The following is a 21,315-nucleotide window of genomic DNA, read 5'->3' as shown; positions in this document are numbered from 1 at the left end:
AGCCATTCACACCACAAACGGGTTTGAGGTTACAACACACTAAATAGCTGTTCTTTATTCTATATAAAATTGACATATTTCCAATGGCCACAGCACACACCAGGACCCATTCTGATGTCTGTAACTTATATTTTCTTGGAGAATATTGTCAGCGCTGGGTAAAAATCAAAAGGTTTTATGGCATTTTCAGTAATATAAGACAATGCGTCAGATTTTGCAAAAAATAGCTATCGTGACATAATTTTCAAGCAGTTACACTAACTGTAAACTGTTAAATATGTTCATGTTTACCTGTGATTGCCAGAAATTAACAATCATTAGGCTATAAATACGCAGTTTTTTGAAAAAAAATATACCCAAAACAGTGAAAAATGTGATATTTTTGGGGTTTATTCCCATTTACAACAAAATTGCAATGCATTTGTCATTTTCTACCAAATTCTAATCAAAGTAGCCCATTTCCACCGATTTCAATTTTTACCAATGTCACCTTATAAGTTACAACACACTAAATAGCTGTTCTTCTTTATTCTATATAAAATTGACATATTTCCAATGGCCGCAGCACACACCAGGTCCCATTTTAAATGTCTATAACTTATATTTTGTTGAAGTATTTTGTCAGTGCTGAATAAAAATCGATTGAAAAGTGGTGGTCATGTTTGATGCAAGAAAAATATTTTCAGTCAAACACACAAACTGCAAAATAAGCCAAAAAATGAGACCCCAAATTGTAGTGGTGGTGTATGATCTAAGTTTTCATGAAAACTGCTGTCATGTTATTTCATTATAAAATGCTACCTACATGTCAAGCATAGATCTGTCATGTGATTTTAGCAAACAATTTGCAAAGAAAGTATGGAAAATAGCTCTACAGAGCAAAAAAAAACTGAGAATTATTTGTATCCGCAATTATGCAACTACCATATTTTTTTCGTGCCATTTTCCTATTTAGTGTCTGTATGCCTTGAACTCCTTTCATTCGGATAGGTTGTACATACATCAACTTTGCACATCTGTGGTACAGGCCGAATGGAAGAAAGACATTTCGAACCAAAACATTTCAGCTCCAATAGAGACAATTCAACATCAAGACAAATCCACGCCAACTTCTCAGACATTCAATCCCGTTTTATGACTTACATGGAAAATTCATCAAACTAAGTGAAAATGATACTGATTAATTACAACATACCTTTTAAAGATAACTACTAAAGATAATGTGGATTTATTACACTTATTATTAAAATTAAGAAAAAAAAAATATGTGGACCTTTTCATCCTTTTAAAATTGATCAATACAGACATGTTTAGAAATTTTTTTGATCTTAATGGGTGAGGAATGCCTGACAATAAGTTAATTTTGTATGAAAACCATCCTTTTATAACGCTGAAAGAAGTTTTAAAATCGAACCACTATTGAAAACGATATAACAGTTTGAAATTTAAGAAAATGGCTGATTATGGAGGCAGCAATTTTAGTCTGTTTATGACGTTATTTACACACTGCTGACTTATTTATTTAGCACATAAGCTTTCATATAAATTGTAAGTAATTCTTACAATTTATCGGCTCCTGGCAAACTGGACAGAAAATGAACCATATATAAATTGTAAGTCAAATATATTTAGAGAGAAATTTAATAAATCCGCCATTTTATTTAATGTTGTCATGGAAACCAAATGTCTGCAATTTTGATAAAATATTGAAATGTTCATAATTTCTCACTTTAAAATTATTTCAATAATTTAAGAAATCCCAGCAAACAGAATTAACATAAGAACAACGTTGCCTTTCTCTTTTATATCACTGGGTAAATTGAACTGATAATGCGAGAATTTTCATTTTTCATCTGTTTAGAGATGTAAGACTCACGCTTTGTTCAATATTGAATAATTATAAATATGTTATAAGCAGGTGCTAGGGGGCGCGAGAGGTGTTGCACATTTCATTACCTCTCATGAACAGACTCAGTCAAACCGAGTCTGTTATTATTCTTCTTGGTTGCATTCTTTGTTTCCAAAGTATCTTTCTACAGATTTTATATATAAATCTAATAATCCATTTTGTCCATACTTGCTTTCAATCACTATTCCTAGAGCTATTGTTCATAGCGTCATTTTGACTGTTATTTACATATTTAGTGATTTTTTTTTAAATAACTTAATTGTAGATGTATTTGGGGCAAATTATGGCAGACAATTGTGCTTTTTTGTAATGAGGTTTTGCGTCCTTGGCAACAAGCAGTTTCTTGTGATATTTGTGCTATCTGGCAGCAAAACACGTTTCACACAGGTAAATGTATATATGTTTATAATTTATGCTTGAGAAAAACTTATCTTTTATTCCTACGTTTTTGTCTTACAGGATTAGATCCAGGATATATATTTAATTATTTTGTTGATACACAATATCAATTGTTTTGCCCAAAACTAGCGTATCTTTATGTTGCAGGCAATAAAGTATCTGTTCATCTGTTTGTGTGTACTATCTTTACAGACTCAGAAATAAATGAAAGACAAACCTTTATTTCAATATGAATTTAAAAGTGTCAGAATAAGTACTCAATAAGTTCACTGTAGTATTATGACTGCGTTGTATCCTTTGTCATCGTCCACATTCGTCAACAATTGGCCTGTTTATACTGAAGAGGTCAAAGTTTTGGCCTAAATGAAACTCGGTCTAAATTTTTGCCGAAATAAAATTTCGGACGTGTATCATATTGGATTATCTTGGCGAAAAAGACATGTCACTAGGTCAACTTATAGAATAACGTTGATAAAACTCCTGAGGCAACATTTTCTAATAGATCTACATGAAAGCACGTCTGTATGCTTGTCTTCATCTGGCTCACTGGTTCTAGGTCAAGGCCTAGAAAAATACTTATTAACACTCTAAATGCCACATTTTCATTTGATCTACACGAAACCTGATCAGAATCTTTATACAATGTACGATCACTTGAAAACTGGGGTCATCACCTAGGTTACTATGTCAAATCATAAAATAAAACATGTTAACACCATCATAGAGGCAACATTTTCTACTTGATTTACAAGAAACCTGGTATTTTCGTTATTTATGTATGGTTCATTAAGATAAAAACTTGGTGAAATAGAAAAAGTGGAAAACCACAGGTCGCTCAACACGACAAACAAAAATGCTACAGGCTCGGTTTTATTGAGCCTATTGATGGTAGTGGAAATGCAAGTTAATTTATGACCCTACATGACCTCTTTTCGAAATTCACCTAAATTTGGAAACGACCAGATGACAAGATTTCATGAAGATCAGAGTGATCTAGTTTATACACCCCAGATGATGAAGTTTCAAATTTTATCTATATTGCTTAAAGAAAAGCATTCAGATCAGATGCATTTTAATCAGGTAGCAAATGTGGCCTTTGAATTGTTGAAAAGGTTTGAGGGCGTGGACGGTAGCATGCATTTCCACTACCGTCTATGAACAGGCTCAATCAAACCGAGCCTGCAACATTTTCGTTTTTGTTGTGTTGAGCGACCTGTGGAGTTTCCACTTTTTCTATTTTATATTATTTGCATAGCGACCTATTTTTGAGTCCATATGGCATAGTTGCAAACTTAACTCAGAGATCATAACGAGAACATTCTCACATGTTTTCATGCATGTTGATAAGAGATAGACGCTGTGATCTGCTTTTCTAACACAGATGCCCCAGTCTTAGATTTCATAAAAATACACTCTATTTTTTTCATGAAGAAAATGTGGCTAAGGTTTTCTATTGTTTGTAATGTAGCCTAGTTGCCTCACTTTCGACATCAAATGGTCCAGTATAAATGTCTACTGATATTTTATTGAAGGAAACATTCCGATAAAATGTCATTAAGAATGGGTTAAAATTTTGAACTCTACAGTAGAGTGTTAACAAACCAAATGATGAAATTTGAAGAATAAGTTTGTATCAACCTCAACAGTTCGGCACAGGACTACGGTACACCCAAATTTCCATAATACTTATAATACTTATAAATCAAGTACAGCCTGAACTCAAAGTAGAAAGTTAAACGGTGTTCTCAGGATTACTATATATATCAGTGTAAATACCGTAGTACAATTATTCTATTCATTTGGTAAAGGATTTGACGCGGTTTGTCTCATAAGGCAGACAAGACGAAGAAGAAGAAGATGACGACCGATGGAGCACAAACAGACGGACACAGGGCGATCATATGCGAGTTAAAACAATGAAAGCAATGAAAACATGGGTGTCCTAGAGACTTTTTGATATTTGACGTGTTTATCTTGCTTTTTTTTTTAGATATTTATATTTTCGATATAACTCATTGCAGACTTGGAGCGGTCTTCTGCGCATGCCCGAAAGTGATTGTCAGTTGTAGCGCACGGCTAAAATATGCATATTTTTGCATGTCCGCATGCATTTAATGTACAATTTGCATAAAATACTGACTAAAGGTTAGGGTTAGTATCACCATGGTTACAAAATATACACATTTAAGATATTTTCGTTCAAATTTAGTTAATCCGGTATGTACCGGAGTCTGTAATTTATACCGGCGCTCCAAGTCTGCATTGAGTCACATTCTTATATTTTTGCGTCTTTCTTGTATTTTACCAAAGTTGGGTTTATATGTAATTTTTACAAAATGGCGTCGACCGAGACCAATTCCACGGAAATAGAGACGAAAACTTACTCTGGAATTCCTAAAGCTGACTTCTTGGTAAAATTAGAATATGCTTAAAGTGTTTAAGTTATTGATTGATCTTTCTGCATGTATCTGGCAACTGTGGTGTCTGTATTTCGGTAAACATAGCGCCTGGATTTTCATGGCAACAGTTCAAGATTTGACATGACAAACACGTGTATGTAAACAAAAAGATGCGAATCGCTGCCGTTACAATAGTTGTGCTTTAAATCTGAAATTTTGTTCAAGGTCTTTCTTGAGTACAATAATAGACATTGAAGAAGGAAATTATCATGTAACATGAATGCTGTTATTCTTTAAAAATTTGGCTGTGGCTAGGGGTCTGGTACAGTTGGTTCGCCGGTTCCGACGTTTCGCCGGTTCCGAAGAATTCGGAATTAATATCGAGTAAACAATAAGATATCAGTGATCAAACTTTTGCTTTATTATCCTCAATTAACAAGTAACTATTCCTAGAAATTTCATCTCTCGGAGTTGTTTTAAAGTTAAACAAAATATGAATTATATTGCGCCAAATGTGTGTAAATTGACGGTGTCCAAGTGACGCGTTTTGAAAGAAATTTTTACACGAAGCAGTTATTTTTTGTAAGAAACAAATTCCATTTCTTTTTTTTATCAAATTGTACTTTTATTTTGTCTGTATTTAACACAGAAAAAAATCTTGGAAAAAAATCTTCAGAAGTTACTAAACATGTGTATTTTACAACGTATCTCTTTTCTCCAGTTCCGACGGATGTGTTGATGAAATGCCATATAGAAGAGGTATCCAGAGGGGGGATCAAAAAACAGCTGATTCCATTATTCTTTGCAAAGCATATGTTAAAAACATTCACTTGCCTTCTTGAATTAAATTCTAATGAGCCAGTCTGCTTTCAAGCTTGTCTGTTTGTCTGCCTGTGCAGTATTTACAAATGTTAAAATTGTAATATCACCTGACATATATTTGCTATGCTACTATAGGCATTGTAACACATTTGTAATATTTTTAGTTTTAGATGTCATGTCCAATTGCAGCAGAACCCCTCCACCTCTACACTGGTCTGCACAGAGTATCATTATTAAAGCTACACAAAAGAAGCCATTAAAAGTGATAAAGAAAATCACATTGGAAGGCTGTCAGTATTGATTTTTAAGTTATATATGAATAAATATCATAATGGTAGTTTTGTAACTATAGCATCCAAGGATATAGACTTCCATGATTTGAGATTTCTGAGAGGACTATATAGGTCTAAATGATGAAGTATCAGTAGAAAATATAAATTGTCAAGGACCTGTATTTCAATGTTTTCTTGAAAGAAAGAAAAATGACATTATATTTGTGACAATGTTATTTCTCCATTTTATATATTACCATATAGGGATTTCCATTTAGATTGTGTTATTTCCATTTGTGATGACATTCTAGCCAAAGTTTGTTTCTTACTACCTTATTCATGCTATATAATTTATATCAACTTTGCTTTATGTAAATGACACTGTCACAGGTAGAATTTTAAACATGTTTTCGCGGCTGTAAATGATATGTATGAAATAAAGGCATTATACACATGTAAAACAAGTGGTTTTTATTCTTGAAATACATAAAACATTGCATCCTCAGATTCCAAAAACAGCAGACTAAAGCCATCTTCATAGCCCCCATGTTCATGAGTATCTGGTTTATTATTAAACATACTTCAATTAGCATTTCATAGACCATGGATGAAAGCTCTGGCATGACTGTTGCTTCTCATTGGACCTTTTTTTACTGACAAAGCCGCCATATCCTTTTTTAATATATTAAAATTCACATTTGAACTGACAAACAGGAATTGAAGTGTTTAAAATTTTAAGATTCAGCTGACAGTCTTTACTGAGCTGGGTCTTCCATGCATGCTTGATGTGAACCCTTTAATAGCTGGCATCCATACCAAAGCAAAACAGCATTATCTTCATACATATTTGTATTAGATATATTACAAACCTACCTTTCACAAAGTGTTCATTGTTGCTTTTATCTAATAATAGTCTTACTGTATATTCTTACAATTTTTATTGTCATCTCAAACATAATTTTCTATGGGGTTGTTTTTTCCAAGATGATATAATAACAGAACAGGCTTTCATATATATTTTGATGTGTACTTTGATTTGTATTTTGCACTTCTGAACACTTAAGAGTGTTGAGCTATCTTAAATACTTTGTAAGTTTCCCTTCGGGTGCCCCTCGCTTAATTTACACGGAAGTATAAAAATACGACGGAACCGGCGAACACACAACGGAACCGGATAAATCGGCTGCAAGTAACTTCATCTGTTTTTTGTAAATACCGATATATTTGACAGTAAATAAATATTGATTTTAATAAAGGACTTAACACCTAATAATATGTATTGTAATATTTACAGTGCAAATCGCTCTCTTTAATTTACGCGCATTGTTATAAAATGTCCGTCGGAACTGGCGAACCAACTGTAGTCAGGTCTAGGATTTCATAGTTTTTACAGACATTAGATAGATAGATTTATTTGTGAATATATATGTCATGAATGCAAACATTACAAATATCACATTAAGAACAACACCAATACATAACATTCTGTTTAAACAATATTTTTTACAAAATATGATGATGCAAAGAGGTTAAACTTTAACAGCATTTTACAGTATGTGACATTAAATTTTACTGTGTCATTACATCTTAATAAACTAATTTCGAAGAAATACTCCTGAAAAATCAGCAGCATCTGAGAAACTACTTTCGATTTCAAAAACTTTCAAAACGATAAAGTCAAAATATTTTCCTATCTAAATTTGATTGTGATCAATTTTTGTTAATAAGATTTAAATATCTGTCGTCTGGACTTAAGTTTCAGTAGTGTAAAAACGTTTCAAATTTCAACGGACATTTACATCTGCAACCCAAAACGAAAGTACACTTTTGACAGGTGGCAGGAAAATGAAGACGATTTTCAGACTGGTTTGCATATTGTTTAAAACACTAGGCTTCAGTGATTTTAATGCTATTGGAGCAGTCTAAAATATCGCATGTTTGTAAACATCTGCCCTCAGGCATGAATACAGCAGGTAATTGTTTGCCGATTGAAACTGAAACTGAATAATTTGATTAAACGCCTATTTTCATACAATGACATATTCAATGGCGTAACCGTTGTACATAATAATAATTACAGTATTAATAATGAATTATGAAATAATGATTATGTCAACATGTAATAACACATGCCCCCCAGCGTGTATCTCTCGATAAAAAAGGGGCAATAAAGTCGTTTATTACATGTATAACCACTGAGACAAAAAAGGGCAGGTTGACCAAAAGGGCGGAAAGGAATGGTTGTAAAATGGGCAGGGTGCCTGGCTTGGCAACAGGGCGGAACATATTTCAGAACAGGCGATGCGCCCTGCTGTAAATAACTAGCTGGAGCACTGTCCTAAGATTTGTCTGTTATCTAAAATTATGAGTTAAATTCAACCCATTTGAAGTTTCTACATGAATATTAATGTTTTATATTTTGTAAAATACAAGCTGTTTTTAGCGCACCTGAGTCAAAGGCTCATGGTGAGGTTTTGTGACTGCTCAATGTGCGTTGTGTGTCGTCCGTCCAACATTTTCTAAAAAAATCTTCTTGAAAACCACTTGGCAGAATTACACCAAACTTCACAGGAATGGTCCTTGGGTGGTCCTCTTTCAAAATTGTTCAAAGAATTGAATTCCATGCAGAACTCTGGTTGCCATGGCAACCAAAAGGAAAAACTTCTTTTAAATTTGCCTTGATATTTGGCATGTGACATCATCTAATGGTCCTCTATGAAGATTGTTCAAATTATGCCCCTGGGATGAAAAGAGGCCCAGTCCTGAGGGTCACAAGTTTTAAATAGACTTATATAAGAAAAACCTTTAAAAATCTTCTTGCCTGAAACTGCTAGGCCTAGGATTTTAATATTTGGTATGTTGCATTTCCTTGTGGTCCTCTACCAAAATTGTTCAAATTATATCTCTGGGGTGAAAAGAGGCCCTGCCCTGGGGGTCCCAAATTTAACATAGACTTATATAGAGAAAAAATAAAAATCTTCTTGTCTTAAAGTTCAAGGCCTTTGATATTTGGTATGTAGCATTGCCTAGTGGATCTCTAACAAGAATGTTCAAATTTTTAAGATACAGCCTTGATATTTGGATGACATTTACAGTTTCGCACACCGATCTTAAAACTGACCTTCAGTGACCATGAATGTGACCTACTGACCTACTTTCCAATGTTTTAGCATCATATTTCTATTTTAAACATGTGGCTCATATTACTCAGGTTAGCGATTCAGGGTCATCATGACCTACTTGTTTTTAGCTCACCAGAGCCAAAGGCTCAGGGTGAGCTATTAGGATCACTCACCGTCCGTTGTCCATAAACTTTTACTTCAAACGACATCTCCTCATAAACTGCTAGGCAAATTTCATCCAAACTTTACAGGAATGTTCCTTGGGTGAAGCTCTACAAAAATTATTCAAAGAATTGAATTCCATGCAGAACTCTGGTTGCCATGGCAACCGAAAGGAAAAACTTTAAAAATCTTCTTCTCAAAAACCAGAAGCCCTAGAGCTTAGATATTTGGTGTGAAGCATTGCCTAGTGGACCTCTACCAAATTTGTTCAAATCATGGCCCCGGGGTCAAAATTGACCCCGCCCCAGGGGTCACTTGATTTTACATAGAAAAATCTTAAAAAATCTTCTTCTTAAAAACCAGAAGCCCTAGACCTTAGATATTTGACATGTAGCATTGCCTAGTGGACCTCTACTAAAGTTATTCAAAGCATGACCCCGGGGTCAAAATTGACCCCGCCCCAGGGGTCACTTGATTTTACATATGAAAATCTTCAAAAAAATTCTAAAAATAAACTAGAAGGCCTAGAGCTTAGATACTTCACATGTAGCATTGCCTAGTGGACCTCTACAAAATTTGTTCAAATCATGACCCCGGGGGTCAAAATTGACCCCACCCCAGGGGTCACTTGATTTTACATAGGAAAATCTTAAAAAATCTTCTTCTCAAAAAGCAGAAGCCCTAGAGCTTAGATATTTGACATGTAGCATTACCTAGTGGACCTCTACTAAAGTTGTTCAAATCATGACCCCGTGGTCAAAATTGACCCCGCCCTAGGGGTCACTTGATTTTACATATGAAAATCTTCAAAAATTTTCTTAAAATAAACCAGAAGGCCAAGAGCTTAGATATTTTACATGTAGCATTGCCTAGTGGACCTCTACAACATTTGTTCAAATCATGACACCCCCCCCCCCCCCCCGGGTCAAAATTGACCCCGCCCCAGGGGTCACTTGATTTTACGTAGGAAAATCTTCAAAAAATTTCTAAAAATAAACCAGAAGGCCTAGATCTTAGATATTTGACATGTAGCATTGCCTAGTAGACTTCTACAAAATTTCTTCAAATCATGACCCCCAGGGTCAAAATGGCCCCGCCCCATGGGGTTACTTAATTGTACATAGAAAAATCTTCAAAATTTTCTAAAAATAAACCAGAAGGCCTAGAGCTTAGATATTTGACATGTAGCATTGCCTAGTGGACCTCTACAAAATTTGTTCAAATCTTGACCCCCCCCCCCCCCCCCCCACCAGGGTCAAATTGACCCAGCCCTAGGGGTTACTTGATTGTACATAGGGAAATCTTCATAAATTTGCTTAAAATAAACCAGAAGGCCTAGGTCTTAGATATTCAATATGTAACATTGCCTAGTAGACTTCTACAAACTTTGTTCAAATCATGACCCCCCGGGGTAAATTTGGCCCCGCCCCAGCGGTTACTTGATTATACATCAGAAAATTTTCCAAAAAATTTCTAAAAATCATCAGTTTGACATTTGAAACATGTAGCTCATATTACTCTGGTGAGCCATCCACGGTCATCATGACCCTCTTGTTTATTGTTTTTGACAGAATTTGTGTAGGTACATGTATATAATAAAATGCAATGTAATATTGGTATTTTAGGAGGATGTGGATAGTTACATGAAAAGATCAGAAGAAACTGCTGAGTCAGCACTGAAGAAGCTTGATGAACAGCACAATAAATACAAGTTTATGGAATATAACCTAAATACAAAGAAAGCCAGGTAATGAAAATGTTTAATTGCTTGATAACAGTTTCTGTTGTGCCTTTGAAATTTGTCTCTGGTCACATATAAAATGAAAAACAGTCTATTATTATGGAAGTTTCTTTGAGTACTTAATGTGACATTAATAATTAAGATGTATTGAAAACTATATTGGTTTCAACATTTTTGGTCAAGATTATTTTTAGCTCACCTGAGCACTAAGTGCTCAAGGGTGAGCTATTGCGGTCAGTGATTGTCTGTCGTCCATCAACATTTTCCTTTAAACAGCATCTCCTAAACCACCAGGCCATTTTTGACCAATCAACCGGTATTGACCACTTCAGGGAGTATTGGCCAGGACGGTTTTAACCGCCGAACATTGACCCTGGTGGTCACATGGTTTATGTAGACTTACGGAAAAACTTTGAAAATCTTCTTGTCCAAAACCACAGGGCATAGGGCTTTGATATTTGGTATACATGTACATGTAGCATCATATAGTAGTCATTTACCAAGCTTATTCAAATTATTTATCCCCCTTCTGTATAGGAAACATTTCAAAAATCTTGTTTATGTAGTGGAAACTTTAAAAATCTTCGTGTTTGATACTGTCATATATATCGCATAATTTCCCCAATGTCTTACCCAACCTCCCCCACCCCCCATTAAAAAAAACACACATACACATATTAACTGCCTGTATTCATTTAGTAGAAACTTTAGCTGTTAAAGCAAGCAACTTAACTCAGGTGAGAGATATAGGGCCATCATGGCCCTCTTATTTGAATTTTCACTCTTAATTGCTGTAAATTTAGTAATTAGTTAATAAAAGTAGATTAAACAGTATCTGACCTTTTTACAGTCTCCCTAGTGGTAGATTATTTGTCTGCAAGCATTTTATTACCTGTTGATTATAAATCTGTTATTATCAGTAAATGAGCACATTAGTTATACTTGCTGTTTTTTTGTGTGGCAGTGTACGTTGTGCAAAGGAGTAGGTGCTTGTGTTAATTATTGTCTTAAAATGTACATACTCTGTATACTGTTATCATCAACTTCTGCTATTACAGAAAAACTTCAGCCCTGTGGTATTCTTATGAAACTTGTATATTCATAATAGCATCTGTTTTTGGCTCGACTTTTCGAAGAAAATATAGAGCTATTGCACTCGCCCCGGCGTCGGCGTCACTGTTGGTTAAAGTTTTTGATAAAGTCAAATATCTATGTTACTATCAAAGCTATTGACTTGAAACTTAAAATATTTATTTACTATCAAAGTCTACACCAGGAGAAACAATCCACATAACTCTGATTTGAATTTTGGCAGAATTATGCCCCTTTTTAACTTAGAATTTTTTGTTAAAGTTTTTGATAAAGTCAAATATCTCTGTTACTATCAAAGCTATTGACTTGAAACTTAAAATGCTTATTTTCCATCAAAGTCTACACCAGGAGAAACAATCCCTATAACTCTGATTTGAATTTTGACAGAATTATGCCCCTTTTTAACTTAGAATTTTTTGTTAAAATTTTTGATAAAGTCAAATATCTCTGTTACTTTTAATGCTTTTGACTTGAAACTCAACATAGTTATTTACTATCAAAGTCTACACCAGGAGACACAATTCCCATAAGTCCGATTTGAATTTTGACAGAGTTATGTCCCTTTTTAACTTGGATTTTTTTTACTGGCAAAGCTCTAATTCTCACCAGGAGACACAGTTCCCATAACTCTGATTTGAATTTTGACAGAATTATGCCCCTTTTTAACTTAGAATTTTTGGTTAAAGTTTTTGATGAAGTCAGATCTATATCTCTGTTTCTATCAAAGCTTTTTACTTGAAACTTAAAATACTTATTTACCATCAAAGTTTACACCAGGAGAAACAATCCACATAACTCTGATTTGAATTTTGACAGAATTATGCCCCTTATTAACTTAGAATCTTTTGTTAAATTTTTTGATAAAGTCAAATATCTCTGTTACTTTTAATATCTCTGTTACTTTTAAAGCTTTTGACTTGAAACTCAACATAGTTATTTACTATCAAAGTCTACACCAGGAAACACAATTCCCATAACTCTGATTTGAATTTTGACAGAGTTATGTCCCTTTTTAACTTGGAATTTTTTTACTGGCAAAGCTCTAATTCAGAGTCAAGCATTGAGAAAAGTCGAGCGCGCTGTCTTACAGACAGCTCTTGTTTAATGTAGGACCTTTCTGATTATTCACGGCTTTTGAAATTTCTTTACAGATTGAAGGCCCAGATACCAGATATAAAGAAAACTTTGGACATAATTGCACACTTGCAGACCAGAAAGGTATACCATTACACCTAGATTTGATTATAAATACTCAGAGAGTGTGAGTCTTGTACGTGTACATATAGGTTTTATACAGTACATTACTTGTACTAAAAAAAGACTTGTAATATGTCATGATATTTAATATGTATATAATTTTAAATAAATGACAAAGTACTTACATTGTATTGTGGAAATAAACTTCACATATATATGATTCCAGCTATATTTTGCTGTTGCATATTACAAAAGTACACTACTTGTATATATTTATAACATGAATTCTGCAAAAGGTTATTTTAAGCAGCTTACGTCACCTTATTTTATCATGCCATTACTATAACAACTGCCTCATAAAGCCTGCCTTTCTCAGGTCAGTGACCTGAAAACACTACACTGTGTAAAGCTATGAAAAAGTCTAAGGACATCAGATTGTAAGAGCCCCGCCTACTTTATGATAACACTGCTTACAGCATTGCAAAAATTAAACAAAAAATACCGTATATTCAGTAATTTGCACTCCTATTTAATAAGAAATTAGTTGTTAATAATGGCATGATAAATAGAATAACAGGTTACTGTCTGTTGAGAATGGATTTCTCAGGCTCGGGCTAGGTATGGTTCGGAAGGAGCTCGACAAGCCCAGCTCCTTCCAGGACCATATCTAGCCTCTTGTGAGAAACCCTTTCTCAAAAGACAATAATGTGTTATTCTCTATGTCACTGAAGCACTATACACGAAGTAAATACTGGCTATGATAACTGGAAGTGTCCATAAAATGAGCACTTAATCTAATCAAGTATAGATACATTTCATTTGAAGCATGAGTTAGTTCAGGTGATTTAGAACTGTTGAAATAGGACATTAATGAAATAACATCCAACAATTCAATAAAAAATAATTCAAACCAAATAAAATGAATAAAGGGGATGTGGACAGCTGTGTAAAAAACTGACATATTTAGAGTATTCAAATAGTATTGTCTTAGGAAAGTGAAATTGAAAGTAAAACTTCTCCTGCTGTGAAATCATTGATGTGCGATGTACTTATTGCCTAAATTGACCAGTCACTTTAGGTAACGGCTTCAGATTTTTTATACAAGTTCTGTTTCAGTTTTCAAAAAAATCCAGTTCCAACAATCCACAATACAATTTTTCACAATTCCACAGGTGTTTGTGGCATTCTCTAAAAAAAGATTGCATTGTACATGTATTAGCATGAGAGATATAATTCAAGTGACTGTATTATAGATGTTAACATTTCAGAATTCCAGTGAACCGATGGAGACTAGGTTTTTATTGTCTGATCAGGTTTATGCTAAAGCTAGAGTTCCACCAACAGATAAAGTTTGTTTATGGCTTGGGGTGAGTATATTTTTACAAGACAACAATTAATAGAAAAAGTGACCTGAATCAAAACTTTTTGATCTTGTTACAAAGGGAGTCTTCACTGAAACAACGTAATGTTAAAGTTTAACTTAGATGATGCTGATTACCTCTAAGTCTTATATTTCAGGTCAATGTAATGTTAGAGTTTTACTTAGATAGTGCTGAATACTCTCGTATTTTTGGCCAATTTTATGTTAAAGTATTACTTAGATGATGCTGAATACATCTTATATTTCAGGCCAATGTCATGTTAGAGTATAACTTAGATGATGGTGAATACTGTGAAATCATTTTTATTCGCGTATTTCGCGCAAGAACCGATGCGCGAATTTAAGACCACGCTAATATTATTTTTAAATTTTATTTTTTCATTTATAAATTGAAGATGCGCGAATTAAAGCCTGCGCGAAACAGTCCTTTTTCATGTTTGTGCGAAATTTCAAGCCAGTGAATTTAAATGATTTCACAGTACATCTTATATTTCAGGGCAATGTCATGTTAGAGTATAACTTAGATGATGCTGAATACATCTTGTATTTCAGGACAATGTAATGTTAGAGTATAACTTGGATGATGCTGAATACATCTTGTATTTCAGGACAATGTAATGTTAGAGTATAACTTGGATGATGCTGAATACATCTTATATTGCAGGCCAATGTAATGTTAGAGTATAACTTAGATGATGCTGAATACATCTTATATTTCAGGGCAGTGTCATGTTAGAGTATAACTTAGATGATGCTGAATACATCTTATATTTCAGGGCAGTGTCATGTTAGAGTATAACTTAGATGATGCTGAATACATCTTATATTTCAGGGCAGTGTCATGTTAGAGTATAACTTAGATGATGCTGAATACATCTTGTATTTCAGGCCAATGTAATGTTAGAGTATAACTTAGATGATGCTGAATACATCTTATATTTCAGGGCAGTGTCATGTTAGAGTATAACTTAGATGATGCTGAATACATCTTGTATTTCAGGGCAGTGTCATGTTAGAGTATAACTTAGATGATGCTGAATACATCTTGTATTTCAGGCCAATGTAATGTTAGAGTATAACTTAGATGATGCTGAATACATCTTGTATTTCAGGGCAGTGTAATGTTAGAGTATAACTTAGATGATGCTGAATACATCTTATATTTCAGGGCAATGTAATGTTAGAGTATAACTTAGATGATGCTGAATACGTAGATACCCATGTATAATGCGCAGTTTTTTTACTCCCGGGACCACCCCCGAATCGTGGGTGCGCATAATACACAGGTATAGACAATTTTCCAACTTCAAAACAAGTTTGTTACTGATGTTCGCCATTTTGGTAAAGGGAAACTACTCCCCACGCTTACTGTCTCCGCTAAAATCTAAGATTGCCGTTACGTTCCGTAAAAGATCGAATTGTTTATTTTTCTTTCAAACAAAATTAATTTTATATAAATTTAAAAGTATTTTGACGAAAGAAATGTTTACAAATCACAAAAATTATGATACTAATTAAAGATCGAGAATTATCTTTAACCGAGATCAAACTGTGAACAACATAATTGACACGAGGTGACACGTTAATTGCCGATAATTACTGGCTTTAAGATCGTGACAAGAAGACTATCACACCTTTTGTTATCAGTTTGAATTGAGAAGCTCATGTCATTTTGAAAGATACCATTCCGAAATATTGAATCAGCTGCTATTTATTTATTCAAAATAGTGAATTAAAAAAAGTAAAACAATATATATAACAATAATTTACTGGTTTTATTTTCGAGAAAACAAAAATCGATAGTACCGTGAGACCGATGCTGCTCTCCGCCGCGGAGATAAAATTTATTGCCGGTGTCGATGTAAACTCTACTTTCGTTTTCCATCCACCTCAAAATTGACCAAAAATTTTTATTTATTTTTTTTCCCCAGGATTTTGGACTAAGATCGGGGGTGCGCATTATACATGGGTATCTACGGTACATCTTGTATTTCAGGCCAATGTAATGTTAGAGTATAACTTAGATGATGCTGAATACATGATATATTTCAGGCCAATGTAATGTTAGAATATAATTTAGATGATGCTGAATACATCTTATATTTCAGGGCAATGTCATGTTAGAGTATAACTTAGATGATGCTGAATACATCTTATATTTCAGGGCAATGTAATGTTAGAGTATAACTTAGATGATGCTGAATACATCTTATATTTCAGGCCAATGTAATGTTAGATATATTTCAGGCCAATGTAATGTTAGAGTATAACTTAGATGATGCTGAATACATCTTATATTTCAGGCCAATGTAATGTTAGAGTATAACTTAGATGATGCTGAATACATCTTATATTTCAGGCCAATGTAATGTTAGAGTATAACTTAGATGATGCTGAATACATCCTATATTTCAGGCCAATGTAATGTTAGAGTATAACTTAGATGATGCTGAAACATTACTAAAGAAAAATCAGGAAGTGGCAACTAAAAGTTTAAAACAAGTAGAGGATGAACTTAGTTATATAACAGAGCAAACTACTACTTTAGAAGTTAGTATCCTTTTCATTGAAATTGAAATGATATAGAACAAAAAATAAGGTAAGTAAATAAGACTTGTGCTTATAAATACAGTACAGTAAATACAGTCTAACCTGTCTATAGTGATGGTCTGAGAGACTGAATAAAAGTGACCACCATAGAAGTTGACCACTGTATCCAGGTTTTCATTTTCAGGCATAATTTTAGGTAACGGAAAATCAAAATGTTATAAAATCTTGCATGTCACTCGACTGTGTACAAATTAACTGTATCACAAGAGTTTTTAGGAAACAAACAACTTACATGTTATACGAAGTTTTACCACTTGGTTATCTTATTCTGAACATGTTATAACTCTTTAATAATTGTAGATCACACCTTTGCAGTGATTTTGTTTACCTGTCATGTTGTTTTAAGATCATGCTTTTATGTTGTTCACACAGTCTGTTAGTGAATGCTTCTCACAAATTGAATCAATTTACTGGCTGTTATTTACAATAGACGGGGTCACAGTCAAAACTTGATATTGGCCATTATAGACAGGGTCACCCTATATACTGTTGACCGCTTATTTAGGTCAGATTGTACATGTATGTGAAGTTTATTCATGGGTGAAAGTTGTACTTCATTCTTGAGTTTTGCCCGCCCGCTTAGCTCATAGGGATCACGGGGTTGCGAGTTCGATCCCCGGGTGGGGCGTATGTTCTCCGTGACGATTTGATAAAAGACATCGTGTCTGAAATCATTCGTCCTCCACCTCTGATAACTCATGTGGGGAAGTTGGCAGTTATTTGCGGAGAACAGGTTTGTACTGGTACAGAATCCAGGAACACTGGTTAGGTTAACTGCCCACCGTTACATGACTGAAATACTGTTGAAAAATGGTGTTAAAACCCAAAATAAACAAACAGATCATTCTTGAGTTGATATGGTAGAACACCGGTCCATGCTGAAGATAAGATGGAGAGGATCACACACTGTGGTTAGGTCACATGCTAGGAAACACTGTCCTTCCTATCATTTACCAGCCAGTTGTGCTTCAAATTGATTTTATTAAATGTATGAATGAAATGCCTTTGACACCACTTAATATTACTAAATGTATGGATGGAATGACCTTTGCACCTCAGAAAGGTTTTCTAATATCTCTTATTTTTAAGTTATATACCTATATTTAGAAAGAGTCAGTAGTGACATAGTTAGAAATGAGCTGTGATCGAGTATGTAAGGTGTCACTTGCTTTAATATCTCAGGATTGCAAGGTCAGTGTATTGCCGAATCATGATCATATATTTATGAGATGTACATTAGTTTCAAGAAAGTAGTAAAAAGTGCAATAAATATCTTGAAAGAAAAACATGCTCATACTTTCTCAAAGAATTATGGACTTTAACCAATGATCAGATATGGCTCGTGTATATAATTGGGACGTTAAACGTCAGCAAGCTGTACGGGCCTCAAAATCATCATAGCAGAATATTAACTACACCCATCAGGTTGTACATAGCATTTGAACAACTTACCCATCATGAATGGATTTCCATAGACTTTGATGGACTACAAACAATCTGGATCCAGAATTACTCCGATCATTTTCAGTCAGTAGCAGAGCTGAACTGTGTTCCTGTGTTTCATATGATAAGCTCTGCTTGTTGGTACTCGATTATGTGTGTTTGTGACGCCTGCTATGACAGTATTGCTTTATATCAATGATAATACAGCGTGTGCTTTACATAATTATTTTATTATAAGATCAATCATGGATTTCATTTAGAGATGAAGGATTCGGTTAAGTTTCTCAGTTCTGCTGCTTATTTTAGCCTAAATTCATGCAATGTTGGCTGGTTGTGTTATAGGGTTCAAATCAAAATATGTCTGTTAAAATGTACTTTCTCCATACTTTGTTTTCATTGCAAATACAGGTAATGACAAATTTGTCAAAATAGACACAATAACACCTTTTTTTTTATCCTGTTGACCCAAGGCAAAGGATGGAATATACTTGTCCTTTCATTGTGATACCGATACATATAAGAAACAGAACAATTTTATTGATGGTGTTAACTTTTCTTTGTAATTTAGTAGTTCCTACTTGAACCCTTTTATACATTTTATTATAAAAAAGAACTTTGATGTATAGCATAATGAAATAAATATTGGTGACAAGATTATCTAAGAACAAATTCCAACTTTATACTTTATGTTCCGATTCAATGTTTCACTTTAAACATGTAAATGATAATATATTGTTGGATATTTTTTAAATGACAAGGTTATTATTTTTGCTCAGTGGAAGATACAATTTTCCTGTTCAATGTGCTAGAATTCTTAAGGTGATTAAACTCTCAATTATAAAGATTTGCTTGTTTTTTCTGCTACTGTATTCAAAGATGATAAATGATTGTCGATCAGAGAAAACCATTCATATTAGGTTATGGACTTGACAATGTATACGAAGCCTGCGCATTCTGCACAGTTGGTAAGATCAAATTATTTCGTTACAGTTTCTTCAATAGCAATAGGTTTGAAGGTTAATCAGCATGGATGTCCTGACATACTGGCGGCATGTCGCAGGCTGGTTCTGGATCATGTCGGTCGAAACCATGTTGGTTTTCTCATGGCGCGGCTCAAATGATTGTTGTAAATATCAAGAAGACTCCTGATGATCCCTTCAATATTAAGTTATGGTGGTATTTTTGATCTAATGTAAACCTGATAATCCTTGCTTTAGATTATTGTACCTGCACACCGTTCGGTAAAGATGTTAATTATTTAACCTGTCCAGTTAGCTTTACAGAAAGGACAAGAAACTTGAGGATATTGAAGGTTTTAATCTAGGACAGTGTATGTTCTCAGTGATAATTTACTGAAGTTATTGCATCGAGGGTCATTCCTGCTCCACCTCTGCTTCATGTTGATAAGTTGTCGGCTACTTTAGAGGAGCAGATAAATTATGGTAAGGAATCCAGAAATACTGGGCTGGTTTATTAACTGCCATGTACATTGTATAACTGAAATATTGTGAAAAAAAGAATGTAAACCCAAGCAAAAAAAAGATAGATTATGATCGTAATAACATATTTATAACAAATGAGCCACGCCATCAGAAAACCAACATAGTGGCTCTGCGACCAGCATGGATCCAGACCAGCCTGCGCATCTGCGCAGTCTGGTCAGGATCCATGCTGTACGCTTTCAAAGCCTATTGCAATTAGAGAAACCGTTAGTGAACAGCATGGATCCAGACCAGCCTGCGCAGATGCGCAGGCTGGTCTGGATCCATGCTGGTTGCAAAGCCACTGTTGGTTTTCTCATGGCGCAGCTCAAATATTAATGCAGAGTGAAATGTGGTTTATAGTAATAACCATGTCCTGACAACACTACACCATGATTTGTGTTGAAGTTGCCTAGCTTCAGTTTTTAGCTCACAGCACAAAGTGCTAATTTGGAATGTTGAATGTCAGTCATCCACAATTTCTTTAAAGAACATCTTTCAAACCACCAAACCCAGTTTCTTCAAAAATTATGTTTCATTCAAAAACATGGTCACAAGTGTCGGCTTTAAATCTCCCACAGTGAATGTACACCTATATTCAGCCTAACCCTCTCCATTAGTCAGTATATTGTAGACTCAATACATGTGTACATCCAGTAGGGGCGATTTAATTCATGGCCACCATTGCGTGGGCTAGTTTTCATTATAAGGCTACTGGTATATGGAAAAATTTAAAAATCTCTGAAACGCTGGCTGTATTTCGAGATAATTTGACAGCAATGTTTCTTGGATACCCTCTACCGAATTTCTTTAAATTAGCCTGTTTTGTTAAAAACATATTCGCCATGAGGCAAGACAGGCTTTTTGTTTAGGGCTAGTTTTCCCTATATGGCTATGCAGAAAACTTCGAAAATATACGTTGAAACTGCTGGCCCAGTTTCAAAATAATTTCACAGCAATGTTCCTGTAGTGACCTTATACAAAATTCCTGCATGTAATTTTTCTGTTTCATTTAAAAAGAAACATATCTGCTTCTGGGCAGGGCTATTTTTCCCCTAAATGGCTATACTAATGGTGCGGGCAAGTTTTCCCTATTGTGTTTTTAGAAAAAATTTAAAATGTTCCCACAAACTGCTGACCAGGATCCAGTTGTTTGAATCTTTAACAGGAGATTAAGCTAACGGTTGATTAAATTTTAGGGTTACTTTTCAACATTTTAGAAGACACAGAAAAACAAATGTACGAGTTGAAAGATTTTGAACACTAAAAGGTCTTTACTGCAAAA

At 34.3% G+C, this 21,315-nt stretch overlaps 1 protein-coding gene across 1 annotated transcript; it reads left to right on the top strand.

Annotated features, from left to right (window-relative positions):
- The first annotated feature begins 4,589 nt into the window (after positions 1–4,589).
- Positions 4,590–19,391, top strand: LOC123551401 (prefoldin subunit 3-like). The gene is made up of 6 exons (XM_045340314.2): positions 4,590–4,719; positions 10,711–10,832; positions 13,070–13,136; positions 14,384–14,482; positions 16,912–17,050; positions 18,440–19,391. The coding sequence occupies exons 1-6, from the start codon at positions 4,645–4,647 to the stop codon at positions 18,505–18,507; spliced, it is 570 nt and encodes a 189-aa protein (XP_045196249.1). The 5' UTR covers positions 4,590–4,644; the 3' UTR covers positions 18,508–19,391.
- The last annotated feature ends 1,924 nt before the right edge of the window (positions 19,392–21,315 follow it).

This window comes from Mercenaria mercenaria, chromosome 4, assembly GCF_021730395.1.
Source record: "Mercenaria mercenaria strain notata chromosome 4, MADL_Memer_1, whole genome shotgun sequence".
Taxonomy (NCBI): domain Eukaryota; kingdom Metazoa; phylum Mollusca; class Bivalvia; order Venerida; family Veneridae; genus Mercenaria; species Mercenaria mercenaria.
The sequence above is the reverse complement of the archived record's forward strand: the minus strand, read 5'-3'. Positions and strand labels throughout refer to the sequence as shown.